The sequence below is a fragment of the Ptychodera flava genome, chromosome 15 (assembly GCF_041260155.1).
Source record: "Ptychodera flava strain L36383 chromosome 15, AS_Pfla_20210202, whole genome shotgun sequence".
Lineage (NCBI taxonomy): Eukaryota > Metazoa > Hemichordata > Enteropneusta > Ptychoderidae > Ptychodera > Ptychodera flava.
Genome location: NC_091942.1, coordinates 17,587,746 through 17,608,613, shown reverse-complemented (window position 1 = coordinate 17,608,613; position 20,868 = coordinate 17,587,746). Strand labels below are relative to the sequence as shown.

Sequence of the window (20,868 nt, the reverse complement as noted above, 5' to 3'; positions counted from 1 at the left end):
CAAACGTGTTGCCCTTCCGAGCTCGTTTGTTGACGTCTGGCATGCTGTAACCTCCACAAATGTAATAATCTCCACAAATGTAATATCAACCACAATTGTAATAAAATCAACCACAAATGTAATAAAATAGTCAACCATTAATGTAACAACCCGCAACCACAAATGTAATAAACAAATTAACCATAAATGTAATAAAACTCAACCATAAATGTAATAAACATGAACTTCCATATGTGATCATTTGTTTATCAATGCCCTGAGTAAATAATAACTTTAATCAGACTAGTGTAATGTTATTGCATACTTTCCTTAAATAGTTTTCCTTTACAGAAACACAGAATAGAATACTTTGAGAACACTATCAGAAAACGGCGAGGTACTGATCAAACCATTAGATAATGGAAGTGGAACAGCAGTTCTGGACACTGATAATTACATAATAAGGAAGCGTCAAAATAACTCGTCAACCAGTGATACCACACAAAGTTTATGACAGATGACTCAGAACAAATAACAGAGAAATATAAAACCTTATAACAGAAACTTACGACAAAAATGATGTTGACGAGAACATATATTTCAATCTAGTAAAACCAATACGAACATACCTTGCAACAGTAGAACAAAATAGACATCCTGGCATCCCTAGTGAAGGAACAAACTTCAAGTGGGACAACATAGGAATACAGACAATCTATCTATTATTCCACACAATTTATCAACTGAAGACGAATTTGAGGCAATTGATTGAGAAAGAACAGCAATTTTCGAAAAACGGCATTAAAGGATCGTAGTGTTATACAGTCTTCCCCACTCTGAAGTAGAGACTGCACTGACATTCACATTACAGCTGTGTCTAGCCATGGCCAATCAGTTCTGTACACAAAACAGGGAAACGTAAAATACACTTTCAAATATGCAAAACACACTAAACGCAAACAATTAAGAAATAAATAATGTGTAGAGTTGCTTTCCTTATTACATAGATTAATATTTAAGGACTAATTCCTCAATTGCAACGACAAAATAGATTTATTACATTTATGGTTGATAAGTATTACATTTATGGGTGTTTTTTTTTATTACATTTATGGTTACCATTTATTACATTTGTGGTTGGTGTTTTTATTACATTTATGGTTGATTTTTGTTACATTTATGGGCGATATTACATTTATGGGTGCATTTTATTACAATTGTGGTTGATATTACATTTGTGGAGATTATTACATTTGTGGAGGTTACACATGCTCAGCGTGTTGGGGAGAACGCAGATATGGTGACGCCGCGATCACGCGAGATGTACAAGTTCACCTTTATTGGGGGATCAAAACAACATTGCGTCGTGGATTGCCAGACATCTGGCTACGCAACGTGTTCGGACAATGGACTACGACGTAAGTACCGGGCATAAGTAATGAATATTTATTTTTAAATTGCTGTAAATGGCTCGCGCAGGTGCAGAAGAATGCCTACGTTGGAATCCGCGTGTCAACAGAGTTTGTATTTCTGTCCGGACAAAAATTGAAATTTTCGTTGTAAAATCACATGTTATTTAGTTGTCGGGCACGTAATGTTTCCGAATAATATGCGATTCTCTGTTATTTGACACACTCTTCAACATGAGCCAGTGATCATTTCAATCAAAACTAACGGAAAAATCGCCAGAAGATACAGCTAATGGAACTTTAAATACCCATAATATATTAATATATCTATGTGATATATATATCTATGTGATATATATATATATATATATATATATATATATATATTATATATATATATATATATATTATATATGAATGATAATCTCCTGACATGAAAATACCGAAGTACCTAGTATAGCAAGTTCAGAAGTTTATATCAACATTAACAGGAAAGTGCTGCATGTTGCAATAGGTGTTCTATAAGTTTTCGATTCTCTTTATATGACAATGTTAGTCTTGAACCATCACTTGACTGGACTACCTAAAATGAAGTACCCTGGCTCTCATCACTAAGTGTTTCATCACTTGCCTCATTAATTTGCATAGCAACATGATCGCTCAGTTCACAAGGCAATTTTTAGAGGATCGGTTCAAAAGCATGTCTGTCGATTCTTGATGATTCCGGACTAACATTGCTATATAAGGAGAATCGAAAGCTCATAAAACACCTATTGCAACTTGCAGCACTTCCCTCAGTGTTATGTTGATGTTGATATTCAGCTGGTACATGCGACGGAGACAGTTTGCTTCGGACAGTGACAGTGTCTTAACCGGTGAAGTTTGCACCATTCGGTGAAGGGGGAGGGTCACATTTGTAAAAAAGGAATAAGGGGAGGACAATATTTCAGCAACGAGAAAATTCCGGCCGACCTCCTCATAATAAATGAAAGCTCCCTTACTGAGCGAATATAAGGTAATTCATCATTTGTCAGAATTTCCTCATTGCTGCGTTAATCGTCTTTGACAATTGAGTTGTTCCGAAAGTGTACCTGTGGGTTTGATGACGTAGGGAAGACATTCATTGTAGCGTCAGACTCGGAGACGGTTTCGGCGAGTCCAGAAGACTTTCGCTCACAAAGAAATGGTAGCATGTGTTTGTTTGACCAACTCATGAGAATACATGTAAGCGGTTAATGAAAGTGGCATAACTGAGGCGCTTAGTTCTTCTCTTACATACTTTCACCGTTGTTTTTGTGTGCTTCTGTAGGCCCTGAACACTTACTCTCTGTAGAATAGTACTTGTGGCACTGCCCCTTATTTTGCTGCCTATCTGTCTATTTGTCTGTCTGTTTACGCGATGACTAACGGCTCTCGAAACTTTACAAAATATTTACTTACCTTAAGGCTGAAAAATACATTGACAAGACAGGCTACTGCTATATTTGCCAGTATGCCAGTAAGATCTCCATAGCGAACGAGATATTGCGACAGCAACGGATCAGCAAACGCCAAAGGGACACCGCAGACGACGACTAAAACCGCCAACCCAAGAATGAGAAGATACTGGTAGTGTCGAACTCCAAAGGTCGCCGTGATAACTTTCGGTAACTTTCCATCGTACCGTTCATGCCGATGACGTACTTCCTCTATCAGTAAACACAGTCGTCGAATAGCTTCGCTCAGAATCAACGTTATCACTGCCATTGAACAAATGACAAGAAATCTGGCCAGACTAGTGCTAAACATTTGTTCCATCTTCACTGTTTCATTTTTAGAAGGCCATATCTGTTTCCCATACCATTCTTCCAGCCTATCAGGATAGTCGAAAAATTCACGAAGCATTGCTATCGCTAGGAACAACATCGCGAAGAAGATGGACGCTCCCTTCACCCAAGCACTGCCTCGTCTTCGAGGTATTGGTCCGAAGCCGTTGTTCTCCTCGCTGGCCATGGCCACAGTACACTGACGCCGATCGGACTGGCAACTGAACGACGTCTGGATGTGGAACCACTTACACTAACTCGGTCGTTTCGATGACACCTGGGATAAATCACATAAATCAGGGAACTCTCCCGTATTTGCGCGCGCGTGTGTAAATATATATATATATATTGAGCACTGTTTTACACCGTGAAGATTTCCGATATATATATTATATATATATATATATATATATATATATATATATATATATATATATATATATATATATATATATATATATATATATATATATATATATATCGGAAATCTTCACGGTGTAAAACAGTGCTCAATATCTGTATGGCAGAGCGATTTACGGTAAAAATAGATAACAAGTAGAAAACAGAATTAGGCGTTATTCACAGTTTCACGCTACAAGTGTCCTCTGTAGCGATCATCAGACTGTTTCTTTGGAATACTATACAGCGATAGCGAGGTTAAAGTAATAGGCACACACTCGACCAAGGTAAGGCTTGTATAGTGAAAAGTTCAATGCATGTCATTTATTTATCGTATTCATAACTTCTAGACGAATAATGCCTGCAGTAGCCCGTGGTTTGATGGAAACGATGCATTTTCGCCCAAAAGTATCTCACCCGTTTCTGAGTCATGGTTCTGTCGTTCTGTAAATGTTTACGTATAAATCAGGAAAATATTAACTGCATGATTTGTAAAAACAGGCTTGTCTAACTCGAGTGTGGCCTCATGTGTGTGAGTCATTGTTAGGTTTATTTACGCTTACAAAAACCACCATCCATTTTCTGAACCATGGGAAAATTATGTTCGGGTGGGTGTTAATAAAAATGAAGGGTTCTCGCCCCTGAAGCATCTCACTAGGTCGTGGAATTTGTGCGAATAGTTTGCGACAAATGATCGCCCGTGTGATTTCCTGGGAGATCTCTTACCACTTCATTAAGTGCGCAGACTCAGCTACATTTGCGCGTAAATGCGCGATAATACTGCTTTCGTGGATTCATAGTTGATCAGTTTGTGTCGGCTCAGGAAACCCAAGAAAGATATATTTTACCTCAAGAGTAATATTTCATAGCGTTTATAGATTGCCCCCGGGTATAGTAGGGGCACTCACCCCAGATCGATCGGCCGAATAGGGTGCGGGTATACCATGGATAGTTTGAACAACAAAACGTAACCTCAATGGGGTCAAAAGCCTACGTTTTATCTACATTTACCACAAATGATTGTTAAAATCTTACTGGGGGTAAGCAAGAGGCCAAAAGTGTACATTTTATCGACATTTCCTTTGTCAAAAGTCAACATCAGGCGAAAAGGGGGATTTCAAAACCGCGGTACGTTAGTGTATTACGACGATTGTTCATAGGATGACTAACTTCTTGTTGTTTGTAATTGGCAATAATGGCAGTAAAAATACCAAGGTACATAATTGCATAACACTTGTAACAGTTGCTTACACAATGTCGGGTAGAGTCTTCTAACATCTACAAGAACATTAAAATGTCATTAAAAACCTGGAGGTGAAGTTTGCCCTGTACTGTAGAAGGCTGTTAACACAAACAACACAGGTGTCTTCCTTTTTTGCAGAATAGAACTGGAACACCTCAATACCGCGAGCAGGCGGTGTAGATCTTGCTAATGGCTGCTGTAGTTAATGTTTGAAGATCGTGCGGCCGAGGAGCAAGTTAACCCCGTCCATAAAAGGCAAGTTGTTGGTGTGGCTATGCATAATGATTATAAGGTCAACTGTAAAAAAGAAGCACTGAGAATGTTTGTATTTCCAGGAAATGGTTACCAGGGGTGATCAGGTTGTTCTGTCCCCGTTCTGTCAGTCCATCTTTTACATCCTAGTCGTAAGGCCAAAGTAAGTAAATTCTTTGTTTTGCGTCCACTCAAAATCCTAAAAGGTACGCGGGTAAGCGGCTAAAAAACACACACAGAAAATTTAACACAAAATCTTTTGCCTTTATTGGACAATTTTCTCAAACCACATGAACACTCCTGTCACAGTGTGACACACTGTATGATCACTGTATGCATTTTCATAACAAATGGATCAAAATAAACAGTCATTCTTTGACGATGCCTGTCTCTTATTAGTTTTAGATTTCTTTCTTGTGCACTCAAAGTGTCCACATGTCAATACCATTGCACAGCAACTTGACAGCCTCATCAAATTACTTAAATCTGGAGAGTTTGAGGAATGGGTACACTATAACAGTATACAGTAGCGGTTTTTTGTCCTCAAGTACTTGTACTTTTTTTTCAAGTTTCTTGTAATGTCATGCTCTGATGGAATGTCATAGTTTTGCTGAAAGGTGTCTGTTTTGAAAGAAAACACCAAACAGAAATGGTAACTTGTAGCCTCTGCATTAGACAGATGGGGCATCAGAGAGAAGATTGAAGAAATTGGTGATATAATTGACAAAAGTATTCCCTGTAGCTTCCTCGGGACCATTCGTAAAACCAGCACCTTAAATTCCTTTCCATCAAATAAAAGAAATCATTTCGCAATTGTCAGTCTCCACACACAGACTCATCAGACCCAAATTTAGGTGGAAGCTTCACATATATATTCCTTGTACTTTCAAAGTACCACAGCCCAGATTGATTGAAAAGATGAAGTATCACGGCATAAATGGAAATATTCTACAGTGGGTCAAAGCATGATTACAAATACAAAACAGCGAGTAGTCATAAATGGAGCATCATCTGAATGGAGAATACGTCACAAGTGGTGTCCCAAAGGGTTCAGTTCTTGGACCAGTACTCTTTCTAATCTACATCAATCATACTGGCGGTGAATTAGTTCTGAACTCAAAAATTTACTGACAATACCAAGACATATTGTAGTGATCCTGAAATTCTACAAGCTGATTTGGACAAGCTACAAAAAATGAGTGAACACTGGCGGACGCATATGTGCTACAACAACCCCTTCAATAAATACTCAATGAACAATATTTTGCTGGGACATACAACTGAAAAAAATGACTTGGGCGATGTACTTCATTCTACCTTGAAACCGTCAAGCAAATGTGATGAGTTTACAAAAAGCAAACAGAATGTTGATCTCATCAAACGATCATTGTCGATCAAATCAAAAAAATGTCATTCTTGTGAGACCACAGCTCGAACATGCAGTACAAGCTTGGTCACCATGGCTACAAAGGGATATAAAAATCTTAGCACGGCAAATAATACCTAAACTCCAACACTATACAATTATCAAAATAGACCCAAACAGCTTGGTTTAATAACACTTGAACAAAGAAGAATCGTGGCGACATGATTCAACTCTAGAATTAGTTATCAAAGGCCATGACCACTGTAACCTTTCACTTGAGTTAGCAGCCGACTCGAGAACTTGAGGACACTGTCCCAAACTTCATAAACTAACCGTTCGACTTAACACAAGAAAGTACTTTTTTCAGCAAGAGTTGTGGACACCTGGAATAAATTACCAGCCGATGTCATTAATGCAGAAAGTGTGACCTCCTTCAAGAGCAGCTACGACCGCCTACTACAAGTTTGAACTTTCACAGAGGGATTCTAATACACTTTCCCATACCCAAACTGAACAAAAAAGTATGTAAAGGCCTTTCGTTTACAGGACTGATCACTGGTTTATTTTTTGTTTCAAGTTAAAATGGACGAATTAATCAAATTTTTGGCAAACCTAAAAGACCAATTAACTAGGATAGGCCTCAACAGTTTCCGATTTTTCCGTCTGCCATACTCTCTGAGTCGTGGTACCCAAGTCCAATCGACTGAATCTCTCTCTGTTCAAGTCCCGATTGCTCGCAATGACCATGCCTTCAAGTTGCCGTGCAAAGGTTTCCTGTTTTTAACTTCGATTTTTTCCCTGCTTTCATCCATTTTTTTTATCGTGACGACAAAGCTACAACAGGCAAAGCCACAACAGACAGCGGGAACGTGAGGCCCGGCGTGAGGCTGAGAGTATCGGCAGGGGTAAATGTGTAGAGAGTACTGTTTTACGTCAACGCATGGTCCATTAGAGAAATCTGACTGCCGTAAAGGAGTGTTTCGTCGCAAAGTTAAAAGCCGCGACTTGTTTTGCGACAAAATAGCGCCACCAACGGTGAAATTTTGAAAGGAAAGTTAGTGTTTTTTTTCCGAAAACTCTCCACAAAAAACCTAGACGCGCGCGGACGCAAAACAAAGAATTTACTTACTTGGCCTAACTCAATATGACTGCTTGGCGTCGTTGATTTCCATATACCAAGGACATGGAGAATGTGATCCCTTTTTGATGACCCGAATATCCACTTCATCGGCAAGATCAGACTCTTCGATGAAGGCCTGACATTGCGGGTAATTTTGTTCAGGCTGTCAAACTCAGGCTGTGCCAGGAACATCAGACCGATGCACTAACACTGACAATGTTATCGATTATACCCAGTTTATTTACAAATAAATAGCGCGCATTAATGAACATGTTTTTCCCTGTTGTTAATTTCCTCATTTGTACATATCGTAGAAATGTCCTAGAACTCTATGGCGATCTTGGCAGCGGTCATCAAGCCGGCATAAAGAGTTTAAACTGCATGTTTATGCTTTTTCTTGCATTGCTTAATGTTGGAAGACGGTTACGTGGCTATTATACGCGACGTATTCAATTTCGACCATTCCATTCCCCGAACTTCAATTCTCGATCCCTAGCTGTAAACTTGGCAGGCATTGACTTTCCATGTTTCCGGAAATATTCAGGTACTTTCTGTAGGACAGTAATGATAACACATCGTGACGTCAGAGCTAACTTAGTGCTACAGGTGTCTCAGTTTGGGTAAGCTTGCTACGTTCGTTCAGGGTCCCTCTATAGAGGGACTGTGGTTCGTTCTAACATTAACAATAATATTGAGTTTATTTCAGTACAGTAAAACCTGTCTAAACAGACCCTTTCAGGGACTGAGAAAGTTGTTCAGTTTGGAGAGGTGTTTGGTTTGTTATAGAGGTCTTTTTAACATAGAGTTCTATTGTATCGTTCATGTAATACTCATGTTTCATAAAAGTCGACACAACTGCGATTGTACACAGCGATGTTTCCATGGTTTTGGAATAAAATGTTCCATGGAATATAGGTCGGCAAGGCTTCTTTTCCGACGAAGCCAATGCCATCGCATCTGCTGTTGTTTTACCCTTTCACCACCATGGTTTGAACCAATTCCATTGTTTTCTATGGTAAAGTTGGACCTCTAGAGAGGGAAAAGGGGTGAAAGGGTTAAAGGTAGAATGCACCTCGGGGACAAATATTGGGACTACAAAGTTTTACAGTACTTTTCCGGTCTACTGCTTGTGTAGCCTAAGTTGAAATTCTTGGAGTAAGAAGAATTTTGACCCTCTTGTTCAAAAATGGAAAATTTTGTTTTCCCGATAGAGTTAACACGAGGATGGCGGCCATTCTGAATTTCAAACATCGGTAAATGTTAAGTAAATTGTTTCTCCAGTACAAAACTGTCTTCGGTGACCCACCAATGATGTTCATTCTTAATTTGGTAAGAGTATGGTTGAAAGTTTCATGGAGGAAAGTTTGAGCAAAACATCGAGGTGCATACAACCTTAACACACTAAACACCTCGGAACTGAAAGTTGTAAACATTTGTTCATACTTTGTTCAAGGAAATTTTAGAGATAACTTGTCTTCTACTGACAAATATAAGAAATCAGGGTAGTTGGGCAATGATTTGGAACTTGAAGCATATTGCCTTAAAATTAACGAATAAAAATTAAAATGGCCGCCACTCAAATGGAAAACAATGAATTTACGATTTTCAAAGTCAATTTTATCTTACACTTCAACGCCAACTGCCACAATTCTAGTTGTAGAACAGCGAAGAAATGTAAGATCTTAAAAATCGAAAGATGAATCCACATGTAGACAAATAGAGAAGAGACCGAGGCGAATTGTCATCATATAAAGTTATAAAACAGTTCAATCTGTATCCACACTTTATTGAAAAAATACAGAAAGAAATGAGACATGAGATGACGTCAGTAAGCATATTATTTGATGCACTGTTAAATAAATCACTCAAATACACTAAATTTACCTTCAATCTCTCATTAATCCTATGAAAGTGACAAGACTGGAGTATAAAAATAACAAGTACTCCATATAAAGTCTCTTTTGGACCAGGAATAAACACTACCATACACGGATGTAAAAGACTGCATAACACGTAGAGGATCACTCAAAACACAGTTCAAATTCTAACTACTACAGGAGCGACCAACAAGTATCCCAGTACTAACTACAAACCTCCATTCAAGTCATTGCTTCCTGAAAGAATCACATCGAGCAATAAAGCAAAGGAATCTTTCTCTGAAATTCTAAAGTCAACAGTCAATATAAATTCCGATAAAATGCCTCAAAACTTTGACTTGGCTAACAATTGAATTCACATTGCGAAACCATTGCATATAAACACAGAAAAACGTACTCTTCTTAAAGCATGCACCTGTAAAATATGAGATTAATTTAAGGATGACTGCAACTACTTATCAAAATGAGACAGTGTGTCTTTCACATAATAGAATTATAAGAGTATCCATAATAGTCCAATATCATAATTCCAGTGCATGCACATCGGGGACGGTTCACATCCTCTACCCACAATGCCTCATTCGTCTTCGCTATCTTCAATGATGTACTCTTCTCCCTTGACTTGTTTTATAGCCTTCAGTATGACGTGTGCAAGAGGAAAGCGTTCATAGTCCTTGCCTGGAGACGAAAACAGACAAATTTCCGTCAGTGTCAGAATGCAAATAATACTATTCGGGCGCCGTACTGTAAGTAGGTGCGATAAAAGTTAAGGCACTGTACGAGCCGTGAGTCTATCTTGGCTGAACCATACATAGTTTACAACCACATACACAATTCAATATTTCTTAAATGCAGGACGAAATTCAATAAATTGTCCGAAAATGAAAAGGGAGATAAACGTGGTGGGAAATTGATATTTACGTCACAGAATAAGAATAAAAATTGATATCTACGATGTCGAATACTTATTCTGACTAGTGCAATCTGTTCTAACAGGTTTGTTAGCAACATAATTAGGTCCATACTGTGAGTGAAAAAATTCTTATGAAAAGATTTCAAGGGAGGGTTCGAATGTATATACCACGTACCAGATATAGGGACTAGCACGCATCGTTTACTGCATTCCGGAGTTCTGTCCAAGATTTGCTGCAGTGTTCGCATGAATATCTGAACCTGTTGGTGTCTATCTTGGGCACTCAAGCCAGCCTCGGGGTGACCCGACATCTTGTACAACGAATCGACCGGTGTGGCATATTCCAAAATACAGTAATGAGCCTGTCGTGATAAAATGTAGAACTAGGTTAATTACACGCCAATGTTGTCCATAATATTTCCGTAGTTTTAGTGTGACACTGAGAAATGTAAGTTTTGACTATCACGGCAAAAGTATGAAATGATTTCAAACAGCCCGTGTAGACTTCAGTTAGTATGCGCCTCGAAATTGAAAGACTTTGGCCTAAACTTCTGCTAAAACGTTCCTCAATGACTCTTTCAATCACTCTCTTCAAAATTAAGAATAACAATCGGGGGTCACTGCGCAAATTTTTAGTAAATTGTCCAAGATTTACCGATATTTGAAATTCAAAATCGTCGCCATCCCTGAGTTAATTCTATGGAGAAAATTAAAATTTTCCATTGTCCAAAAGCTAAGACGGTAAAGTTTTCTGACATCAAGAGCTTTAAAATGAACCCCAACAAATGATATATCAGAAAAGAATTGAAAAAGTATGTGAGTCCGAATATGTCCCCGAGGCAAACCTCAATAAATTTAAGTGTCCGTGCAGGAGGTTGCGACATACGTTAGAGGGCGCTGCAAGCGACATGTCAGCGTATATCTACCAGTTTCTTCCAGTACCACAGTATACTCACTATCTGCTGCTCCTGAAGAAGACTGGTTGGCCCAATTTTGAAACGGAAACAATTTTTTCCGGTCCCCTAGCATGATGATGATATGTGACATTGTTTAGTGAGGGCCAATTATTCTTCAGTTACTGTATTTTAAGGCAAGTTTTACGTGCAAACATTCAAGAAAAAATATATACCCCTTTAAACATAATTATAGGCTTCATTATTTTTAGTGATACCATACACAACGAAATAGAAGACGCCATGACGCTGTTTCATCTGTTCACAGACATAATATCGTTGTTATCTTTTTTGGGCTATAATAATATTTACATCATATCACATACATACAATATGTTCTTGGGTGAAGAAACATCACATCCTTTTGTTTTTAATAAAATGTACAAGCAACAGACTTGCAAACTGAATTATATGCTTAGCGGTATCAGTAAATTCACGTGTTTCAGATCGTGAAAGAAGAGAGGAAACTGAACATAACGGACAAATATTGAAAAAATATATGATACAGCATGCTCTAATATCAATCCTTTATGCCATTCTTTTTCTTAGGTAGCAAAACTTACGTATCCGGTATGGGGGTCAGTGACTTGGTACACGGAGTTGATGTACTGTCGTTTCTTTACTCCAGCACGGTCTACTTCCAAAGGCGGGAGCTTCTCCTCAAATTTGACATGAGGATAATCCTCTCCCAGGTTGTCGGGAATGACGCAAGCCTCGGGAATGACGATAAACAGCTTGGCAAGGAGACCACCCGCTCTCATCTGGTCGTTCCATTTTGACTTGGCAATGGTATTCTCTAATTCTATAAAAACCGGATAAATCAATACAATGATCAATATTGATTAATATTGATCGATACCCATATTGTTACTTACTTTTTAACAATGATAAAATGGGCTGTTGAAAACTGACAGTTAAAATTATGAATTATCGTAAAATAGAAACTGGCAAACCCTACTTTTTAACGGGTACCATCGATGTTGAATTTGGCAACATTGTAAAGCATAATGACCAAATGCACTACTTAGCTGAATAATACGAAATGATACACAATGCAAGACATTTGTAAACTGACTATGTTTAGATTTTTTCGGATCTTACTTCACTTTGTTATTTGCACTTTTTGTGTTTTCGCAATTGTTTTATTGTATGCATTTCGTTATCTTTACTTTTATCGAACTGTGTCGTTCTTACCTGGAAGTATAATTTTCAGGTATCCAAAGTAGAAGGACCACGCCAAACCATGGGCCACGTTCAGGTGATCTTTTTCGCTGAACTCGCTGATTTCTACATGCGAGGGAGTCTGATGAACGGGGAAAGACGACAAGAATCAAACAGCAAAGTCAAGTACAGGCAGTTCTTCTCGAAAGGTTCACTATAATTGCGGCATTTCTATACGAGTACTGAGCATGCGTATGTCGGTACTCCTTATCTGCTTTTGGTGGTCGTTTGTGGAATTTGACATGTTTCATGCATTGATGGCAAGGGGGATACAGTGATCTGTAGCCCGAAACGACGGCCGTGTCGAGTCGAGATTACTTTCGCTTACTAAGAAATGTGAGTATGCATGACCAGCACTCGCGAAGAGTAGTAATACGTGGTACAACTTTGATGATGGTAGTGTGTCTCTTCTGGGGTGTCACTGTTTTCATTTGCTCTTATAGACGTATTAACCCTATGAGTGCTGTTATTTTTCCCACCAAAATTTTTAGTGCAACATTTTACCAATTTTTATGAGTTTTTCTGTAATTTTTTTATAATTTTGGACCAAATGGATATCACATTTCATTGGCTACAGTTTTTTATCAAAATTTTGGCAAAAATCTGAAAAAAAATTGACTTGGGTATATTTTCTGAAAGTGACAAAAATTGACTTTGGCGCTCAAAGTTCTTTTTATTAATGCCAGAATCTGCTTCTTGGTTTGCATGTGACTATCCCTCTGTCAATAGAACTACTCAAAAGAAACCGTTTAAAAACATGGCTGAAAATGCACATGCCTGTCCGGCTATCAATGCAACGACGGACAGAAACCATTTGATAAAATCCTTACAAACCTTGAGGCTGAAGAAGACATTGACGAGACAAGCCACTGCCATATTTGCCAAGATGAGATCTCCGTAGCGACTGAGATACTGCGACAGCAACGGGTTAGCAAACACCCCTAAAAGGACGACGCAGACGACGGCTAAAATCACCATCACTAGGAGAGAATGGTAGTGTCGAACTCCGAAAGTCGCCGTGATAACTTTCGTTAGCTTGCCATCGTATCGTTCATGCCGGTGGCGTAGTTCCTCTATCACTAAACACAGTCGTCGAATAGCTTCGCTCAGAATCAACGTTATCACTGCCACTGAACAAATGAACAGAAATCTGACCAGACTCGACAGCCGCTTGACGTTGGTGAGGGTAGACACGCGTTCTATCAGAACTGTTTCGTTTTCAAAAAGCAGCGACTTCATCTTTTTCTCAAAGCATTCTTCCAGGCTGTCTGGAGTGCCGTAAAATTCACGGAGTATCACTGTCGCTAGGAACAACACCGCGAAGAGGATGGACGCCCCCTTCACCAGAGCGGTGCTGCGTCTCCGAGGTATCGGTCCGAAGCCGTTGTTCTCCTCGCTGACCATGGCTACAGTACACTGCCGCCGATTGGACTGGCAACTGAACGACGTCTGGACGTGGAACTGTTTTTATAAACTCGATCTCTTCGTATAAATTCGGAGAAATTACATCACTGGCAATTTTGAAAAAGAACAAAAGACCTTCGTAACCGATAGGAAAGCCGAGAACATGATATCAAAATGTGAAAGTAAAAATAGACCAAAGTCTTATCCACAGGTGAACAGGGCACTGTCTTAGACAAAATAACGTTTAATGTAGTATCTGCATTAAAATGAAACAGCTGTTGTTGACTTAGGTTATGAAAATAATGATGAAGCTACATCTAATTCATGGCAGAAATATACGATAGGTATTATTCTACAGGAGGGGGAAAAACACTGAAGTAGTTGTATAGCGCCCACATACTCAGGTGATGACCTCATCGCTACGTCATCTAACACTTTCGTTTTCGAGTTCATACCTCCACAGGTGAAAATATCATTGTGTCACCATCCTTTAGTAAATTTAGCATGGAAAACAGTTCGTTACTGCATAAAAACGATCATAAGGTTTTCGTTTATAATATTTCAGATTTCTCCTTGGTTGTTGACGAACTAAAGATGTTTCACTTACGTGGTTAAAAATATATAGATTGACTGTCGACGGCCACTTGTGCCTTCATGGTGTCAGTGGCCTTTGCCGGCGCAGTCAATGTACCTAAAACGTTTCGCTGGGCTCTGAGGCACTCACCCGTGAGCCTCAGATCTTAATTGGGGGAGGGATATGTTGTACGGCACTTGACATAGTGGCTACTTACGTCGGTATTTATCATGTGGGCACGATGGACTCTCGACGGTCTATGCACAGACAGTGGTGGCGCCACAGTCTACATTTCATGTTATTCCAGCGGTTTTGCAGTTATGAGGGAAGCACGTATTTTATGCGTAGCAATTTATAACGTGATTGGTCAGTTAAACCTCACGATGAAGATTGTTAATTAAAAAGGTGTTATTCGGAAATTGACTGTATAATTCGGACGGTCTGTTCTCTTAAATTCTTCTGTACTGTAGGCCTAAGCGATTTCGTAATCGACCGGTCGACCTCCAAGACAGTGACTCAATGGAAATAACGTCTCTTACAACATTTCTATTACAAGAATGATACTATTCCACCGACTATTAAGATTAAATCCGAAGTCAAGTTTATGAATGCACACTGGCAACTTTCACGGTTGGATCTGAGCCACTTTTCCGTAACCGGTATGTGTAATTGAAGTGATTAAAATGGAGGGACCATGGTTTAATGTATTGTATGGTCAGTGTAGCCTATCATGACATGGGCGCGTACAAATCGCGCGCGTTCATAGCCAAAGAGGTAGCCCAAGTGAACACAAGTTTTACGGATCTAAGGGACTGGTCAGTTTCTTCAGCCTGGGGGGGGGGGCCGGTGGATTCATGGGGGGGGGTCACCCTGTTTTTGACTTTGGTGATAGGGGGGTCACGATGTTTTTGAAATGCCAATAGGGGGGGTCAGTGTGTTTTTGAATTTTGACACAGGCTCATCATTGCCTAAAATGCTAGTGTCAGCCACAAAATTCATCATTCAGTTGTATTTTTCGGCGCGCCCTTCGGGCGCGTAACTTTAATAATCAGTCATATTTTTCAGCACGCCCAACTTTAACATATCAAGCATACATACATCAGAGATATCTGTATGTTCAATATTTTTCAGCGTGCTCTTCAAGCTCATTACTTTAATATATCATACATCTTTCAGCATGCCCTTCAGGTGCATGACTTTACTATACAAGGCATATATATCAGAGATATCAGGATGTTTCATATTTTTTGGCGCGCCCTTCGGGCGCCATACTTTCAGAGATATCTTGATGTTTGCTAAGTGAAAGTGTACCATTATGAAATCTGCATTTCATATGAAAAGGATGACAAATTCCTGATACTTTTCTGTTCTCTCTGTGAGAATTCAGTATGAGAAAGCAACATGCACAAATATTTCACAATATATATTTGATACAGTGACTTATTTTAGAGATAGAAAAATGACAAGATATCTTTCCTTCTCATTGATGCAATTATTTCCTTTGTTTCATAGGTTTTCTGTAGAAAGATGCTTTTTTATGAACAAAATAACAGTTAAAAAAGGCAGTTTTTGTCATTATTAGCTGTGCTTTTATGGTTTCAATGTTACACAAGAAAAGGTCCTCTCAGACACTGTACACATCAGATTTGGCTAAAAAGCTCTCTATGGCTCCTCAGTAGATTAATTGGATGGTTGACAAGTCTTAACACCCATCAAAGTTTTTGATTCACTGCTTTTTCCTCTTTGATATTAATGATTGACATCCATTTCTGTACAACAGTTCAGGACATCTGGTTAAGCAGAGAAAGTGTGAAATACATTCACAGCTCATTCAAAATACAGCTCATTCAAAATGTACTGTATTTAAACTTTAAGATTGACACTTTGAAATTCCTATCTTAAAACTGACATGTCAACAATTTCACTAAAACATAGAATGACTATTTAAAATATAAATATATGTAAAATGTAAAATATAATATATATATATATATAATATATATATATATATATATATATATATATATATTATATATATATATATATATAATTTATGTCCATCTTTTGTTTTACCTTTGTCGCGCCCAGGGGGGGGGTCACCCTGTTTTCGAAATTTGGAATAGGGGGGTCACCCTGTTTTCAAAATTTGGAATAGGGGGGGTCAGCCACTTTTTGACGTCGGCAAAAAATAATCCACCGCCCCCCCCCAGGCCGAAGAAACTGACCAGTCCCTAAGGCCTATCGCAAGAAATGTAAGGTAGTGGTCAGGTTTACTCTTGTGGAGGGCGCGCAGTGTAACAGTCTAATATGAGATTCAACATTGGCAAAATATGGCAAATCGAATTTGCAAGTGGCGCAGCCAGAAGGTAGGGATTGGAGTCGGGGGTCTTGCGGTCGGAAAAGCTCACGACCCGAAAGAGGCTGCGGCCGGCGACGTGACTGTTTTCATTCACACGTAATTACGGTTGTTACGAATAGCATGGGGCCCTTTGTACTTCCATTCGAGTAGTTTGCGATGTACGAGTGTATTTGTGTCGTTTCTAGGTCTGTGGGCCTAGGCTTTAGGTGTTGTCGATGTCGACGCCACCTCTCGCGTTTAATCGCTCGGCTGAAACCCAGCCAAGAGACGTATATCGGGAAAAGTGTTTGTTTTTCCACTTGAAATGGTCCACTGTACTAGATATCTCAGTTAGACTTTTGTGTCTTTGGTGGGAACGAGCGGTACCATGTTTCGGTGATCTTTGCATTGCTGTCCCGCTCGAAGTTGCATGTGTATTTCCGGGGTGTATTTACGTCAGAGTCAACGCTTATGGCGCGGTTTCCAGATCGGACGCGTATAGTGTACCAGTAATCGAAACTTACAGTCTCACAACGACACAATGTGTGATTATACAAAACGTATGAAACATTCTCACACTACCTTTACACTGGAAACATTAAACAATCTCCGTATATAGTCATGAAGGGACAGTAATCATGTGCATAACATTAGTTGTCTGCGTATCGTGTGACGATCTTCTGCAGCATACTGTCGTGTTTACTGTTGTGGGGATTCCCCAGTCTGCGCGCGCAGCCGTCCGACAGAATGACGTCACAACGTCTTGTAACCTCCGCTAGCTTTTTGGCTCTATTTACATCCCGGGGATTTACATCAGTTACATGACATAGGTTTCTGAGAATTCTCTATTCCTCAGCTACATTTCATGAAGCAAAAATATGACCGAACAGTGATTAAAAGGCTCTTTATACGCAGCAAAGTATTATGTAGCCTACTTTTCAAAACGTACAATTTCAAATCGTGAGTCGTGAACAAGAGATCACAGTCACTTGTGATCGGTCTATTCCGCTCGGCCGCGGTCTATGCCCCCATAGACGTGGTACATATGTCTGAGAAAGAGGGTCCTTTTCTCAGGCATATGTACACACGTCTATGGGGCCATAGACGCCGAGCGGAATAGACCGATCACAAGTGACTGTGATGAGATCGTACAAGCCAATAGGGCCTACTCTTGTGAAATATATTTCTGATAGGCCACAGGCGACCCAATAAGTTCTGAGTTTTCCACACTGTTTTCTCTATCATTTTCTCTTCTTTCTTCATGCTCTGAATGATCGGAATAAATAAAATAAATGGTTTATATAACCTAACCTAGCCTCTGTGACTCTTTATTTATTTTACACTCCATTACAAGGGCGTATATCTCTCATACACACATGCTGTAATTAATTAGTCAACACAACTAATTATGCTAATCCGTGGACTTATCAGGGATTTTACGGGTTGGTCAACATCGCGAAAGATAGGAATGGTTACTAAAACCCCTTTTTCATTAACATCACTATCTTTCCGATGTTGACCAACCTCTGATAAGTCCACGGATTAGCATAATTAGTCGTGTTGACTAATTAATTACAGCATGTGTGTATGAGAGATATACGTCCTTGTAATGGAGTGTAAAATGAATAAAGAGTCAAGAGGCTATAGGTTAGGCTATATAGTCATTTACTACGATCAGTCAGAGCATGAAGAAAAGGAGAGGGGCTGACAGTGACAGAGAAAACTGAGAAAAACTCAATAATAAGCTTATCAATATGTATGGGCCGCCTATGGTTAGGCCTAATACTTTTGTATAAAGGGTGGTGATTTGGCCGAGCGGTTTTGACTGTGATTTCTTCGCTAGGTGACTGGGTGCCGTACATTGTGAGTTTGAATCCGATCGAAAATCTACTGCATTCCCCCAAGCAGCAGCCTGAGTACTTACAACTTTGTCAATGTGACTTGGAGCGGGAATGGGATGAGCATGAAATTTGAGAATATCCAATCAGTATCAGGAAAGGAGTTGTAGATTGTCCCATTAGAATTAGAGAAAGGGTTTTCGAGATTATCCTGTCAGAATCAAGGGCGGACTTTGAGAATATCCAATCAGTATGATCAGGGAAGGAGTTTGAGATTACACAAGTAGAATCAAAACGGGAGTTTGAGATTATCTAATCAGAATCAGAGACGGAATTGAGAATATCCAATCAAGGAAGGAGTTGTAGATTGTCCCAGAGAATCGGAAAATGAGTTAGAGATGATCCAGTCAGAATCAGGGACAGAATTTGAGAATATCCAATCAGTATCAGTAAAGGAGTTGTAGATTGTCTAATTAGCATACAATCAGAGAAGGAGTTGGAATCGGGGTATCGGAATTTGATGACTAGTTAAACCAGGTACTTGATGTATAGTTATGTCAGTGTTTTCTTACGGTTCTCTGGCAAGCGGGGGGGGGGGGGGGGGGGGGGGGGGAGCTGTGCTTGAAAATTTTGAGGGATTCGGTTCTGATTGGGGGGGATATAATAAAATATGCAAATTTCAATAATGCAATTTAGGTTTTTCAAGATACTGGTGTTATTACTGTAACAGCGTGGATCGAATTTCTAGTTAAAGACAGTCTCCAATTTCTTGCTCTTTTCTGTGCAATATTAAATGTTTGATATTTTGGAAGTCTAAGCCGAACAGAGTTTTGCAATCTGGAGGCAAACTTTAGTTGCATAGTCTTCAGCTTTTTATATCACATATTTCTGCAGATAGGAAGCTTAGGGGTGGACCATGTGATATTCTGGGAGGGGGGTCATGAAGACTGATGATGTGGCATTTTATTTTTACCTGATCCGTTGTACATTAGTTTTCCCCACTCTTCCACCTTTTTTGTCAAGCCTAGCCTTCTTTGGCAGATTTTTTATTGACATTTTGCGGAGAATCATTTTATTTGCGAAAATCTTCCAGCCCCTCTCCCCAGGATATCAATGGCCCAACCCTTAGGTTGTCATCCTGTGGCTTAATTGGCAGATAGTGGGAATAAATAACAATGACGTGGTGTACGCAATGCCAATATCAATACTCTGTGTATTATGTCAATATATCAAAATCCCATTGAAGAAGGGAACCACAGTGACTTTATGAGAGTGTTTGACACACATGAGTGCTTACTCTTCATGGCACAGGCGGGGTATTCTTTATTTCATATGTGGCGTTGTATTAGAAACTTTTTAAAGTATCATTTACTGACTATATTTGTAAACAAACAAATAAAACAAACAAACACCGTTCTTTATTGGCAAATGTGAACAGTACATATACAACTCTTATTGGCGCTTTATTGTATATGGAAATAATCATACGTAACAAATAAAAAACACGCATAAACAAACAAGCAAGGAGCCAGAGTCCCTGTGGGGGGCACGATGTGCAATTATGTTTAAGGGAGACTTTGATAAATTGGTGAGGACTCACACAATCATGCACTCTGGAGAAAACCGTTCATATATGACAAGGATCTTCAATTCAAAATTTGCTCATACCATCGTCATCTTTTGACAACTCATAATTCTTTGTCAATGATGGTGCCTTTGTTGGTGTTTGTTGTAATTACTATAAAACAAAACAAGTGTTGTGATCATATTTGAATACTGCTGAGTTCTGAATTTTGTCTCTGAAATATTAAAGTTACGTATCCGAAATAGTAAGTTTTTCACTTAGCCTAAGCGTGATTATATAATGCATTTACATTCCCAGAGTTAGAAGACACCCCGTGGAAGTCAATCAAATGGTAGGAAACCCTGGAAAACAGTGGAATTCTCCCCCAGCTGTTTGTCATCATCCAACAGACCTAGCCTGCTACATGGAATTGGACATCGACGTACAGGAACAGGAACACCACCGGAGGAAACGGACGAAGATGGTTTGCCGCCAGTTTTCCCAAGACATGGCAGGAGTTCAAAGGAGACCATTCAGGAATACTGTATACACCACACGTGGGCAAGGTGGAAAAGTATATATATTCTGGAGTTTATCGAGGATTTTTTAAAAT

The 20,868-nt window shown here is 39.3% G+C and overlaps 2 protein-coding genes across 5 annotated transcripts in view; both read right to left on the bottom strand.

Moving 5' to 3' along the window:
• LOC139151376 (stimulator of interferon genes protein 3-like) overlaps positions 1-5,056 on the bottom strand; it is a 32,275-nt gene extending 27,219 nt beyond the window's left edge. The window contains exons 1-2 of one of the 4 annotated variants that reach the window (XM_070724139.1): positions 4,844-5,056; positions 2,829-3,470 (exon numbers count right to left, since the gene is read on the bottom strand). In XM_070724139.1, the coding sequence (XP_070580240.1) occupies positions 2,829-3,380 (552 nt within the window). In that variant the 5' untranslated portion in view covers positions 3,381-3,470; positions 4,844-5,056. The remainder of the gene's footprint in view (positions 1-2,828; positions 3,471-4,843) is intronic. The other 3 variants (XM_070724138.1, XM_070724141.1, XM_070724142.1) reach the window with 3 other exon arrangements.
• A 4,266-nt stretch (positions 5,057-9,322) lies between these two features.
• On the bottom strand, positions 9,323-17,569 carry LOC139151375 (stimulator of interferon genes protein 2-like). Its single transcript, XM_070724137.1, has 6 exons — positions 17,436-17,569; positions 13,372-14,048; positions 12,511-12,619; positions 11,880-12,118; positions 10,539-10,725; positions 9,323-10,128 (listed from the first exon to the last, which is right to left on the bottom strand). The coding sequence occupies exons 2-6, from the start codon at positions 13,939-13,941 to the stop codon at positions 10,028-10,030; spliced, it is 1,206 nt and encodes a 401-aa protein (XP_070580238.1). The 5' UTR covers positions 13,942-14,048; positions 17,436-17,569; the 3' UTR covers positions 9,323-10,027.
• Between the last annotated feature and the right edge of the window lie 3,299 nt (positions 17,570-20,868).